Source organism: Austrofundulus limnaeus, unplaced genomic scaffold (genome assembly GCF_001266775.1).
Source record: "Austrofundulus limnaeus strain Quisiro unplaced genomic scaffold, Austrofundulus_limnaeus-1.0 Scaffold457, whole genome shotgun sequence".
Classification (NCBI taxonomy): domain Eukaryota; kingdom Metazoa; phylum Chordata; class Actinopteri; order Cyprinodontiformes; family Rivulidae; genus Austrofundulus; species Austrofundulus limnaeus.
This window is the reverse complement of record NW_013952859.1, coordinates 111,970-113,875: the sequence shown is the minus strand read 5'-3', so window position 1 is coordinate 113,875 and position 1,906 is coordinate 111,970. Positions and strand designations below refer to the sequence as shown.

Sequence of the window (1,906 nt, the reverse complement as noted above, 5' to 3'; positions counted from 1 at the left end):
TGGCATTGGAATTGAAACCCTTCCTGTAGCAAAGTTGTGTGACTCAACCAGCACCTTCTTCAGCTGGTCAGGATTTATTTTGACGAAATTAAAGAGTTACAAACTACCATTTAATAGTGTTTTTTATATAACAATTCAACATGTTTACATGAGTCTTAAATGATAAACTACTAGTTTTCTTTCATAAAGAGGAGRAATTGAGGACCCAGATGATATGTGGAACAAACCATTTAATATAAATTAGTAAACAAACAATAATCTGTCTCACAAGCTTAAAAGTTTCACCATCATGAAAATCTTAAAAATAAGGCCAAACAAAAAAGCAGAACAGGATGTTTTCAGTCARTTTGACATATAAAAGTATGAAGCTGTAGGTTTTTCGTAAAAAAAAATAAAAAAAAAGTAGTCCGTTTTTTAACTCCATTCATCCACAGGTACARCTGGTTTCTGCTTTAAATGTTTTCCCGTAAAAAGAAAACACCAAATGGTGTAAGTGTGGCACAAAGTCCCAGTATGAGAATCACAATCAGCTTCCTGCCATGCAGCCAGGTCCTCCTGTTTCTGACAGAAATCCAACTCAGTGGGAGATAACTCATCTGAAGAGGAGGGGAAAAAAATAAAAATAAATACCATCTCTGTATTTTGTGTAAGGCCACGTTAACCACACATGGTAATCTTGTTTTAGTAAGACCTGTGATGTTGCAGGTTGCTGGTCAGTCCTCCTTCAGGTTGTCGATGAGCTCCTGGGTCTGCTGGGCCAGTTTCTTCCTCTCTGCCAGCTTCTGCTTCTTCAGAGCCTCCTCTGCTTTTTTACTCTGGTACATCTTCACCCCAGCAAAAGCCAAACACAGCAGCAGTGTCTTCAGGGCCAGGATGTAAAACAGGAGGGGGACATTGTCCAAAACCTGGGAACAGATTGAACTTTTTTCTTATTTGTGTTATTTTTGTTGGTTTCTACTAACTGTTGAGGAGTTGTGATAAGAAAGCAAGCTCTGGAACAGTCTGGGACCCTGGAGAAGAGTCTCTCCTCCTCTGTCCTCCACCAGCTGTCCACTGGAGCTGAGAGTTAATTTGGTCACAGAGAGGAGGGGGGGTTGGCTGACACAGAGAAGCAGCTGGGCACCATGTGTGTCCAACACGTAGCTGTCACTGACCAAACCCCATTCGCTAAATGTCTAATTAAAACATTTCTCTGGATTTTAARCAAAACAAAATGCTGCAAGCCAGGCTTTCGGCTCTTTATAAAGCACTTTTAAATTCGGCATACTTAGAATTTAATACGTGCCTACTGTTAGTAGAAAATCTGAACTTTTAATGCCGCTTTGACTGCTGTTTTCAACTGATTTGGGGTTCACTAACCTGTTTCACACAGATTCACATTTCAAATCTCCGAGGAAATCAACGAAATAAATGAAAACATTATGTCATCATAGCATTTAAAACAGTAACTTATTTAAATGACATTAGACAGAAGTAAAACTTCATCTAATCTCTATGAAAGTTCACGATAATTAGGACACAACATATCAAACAATTAATTAAAAAAATATTGGTTATGCATTTTATACCAAAGCTTGAACTGCTTCACTACAAATGACGACTTTTAGTTTATTTACCTTCCAGTTGATCATCATCGTTGCTGTCAGCAGCGGCGCAACCAAACCTGCTAYAAGTGCTCATCCAAGGGAGGCGGGACTTAAAATAACAGGCCAATAGAAATCTAGAATCTTCTAGACGTCTTGACTGATGCGTTCACTGAAAAATGGAAAAATATCGCCTGGCCTTAAAAACCGAGTTTTAAAAAGGTCACAGCTACAGCCTGTTGGTCTCACTTCGTAGCATCAAAACAATCGGACTTAGCAGGGACAGATGTAATTAAACATACCAGATGTGCCAAAAACATTTC

At 38.9% G+C, this 1,906-nt stretch overlaps 1 protein-coding gene across 1 annotated transcript; it reads right to left on the bottom strand.

Moving 5' to 3' along the window:
- Positions 1 to 212: 212 nt before the first annotated feature.
- On the bottom strand, positions 213 to 1,695 carry smim11 (small integral membrane protein 11). The gene is made up of 3 exons (XM_014025121.1): positions 1,617 to 1,695; positions 692 to 905; positions 213 to 596 (listed from the first exon to the last, which is right to left on the bottom strand). The coding sequence occupies exons 1-2, from the start codon at positions 1,632 to 1,634 to the stop codon at positions 714 to 716; spliced, it is 210 nt and encodes a 69-aa protein (XP_013880575.1). The 5' UTR covers positions 1,635 to 1,695; the 3' UTR covers positions 213 to 596; positions 692 to 713.
- Between the last annotated feature and the right edge of the window lie 211 nt (positions 1,696 to 1,906).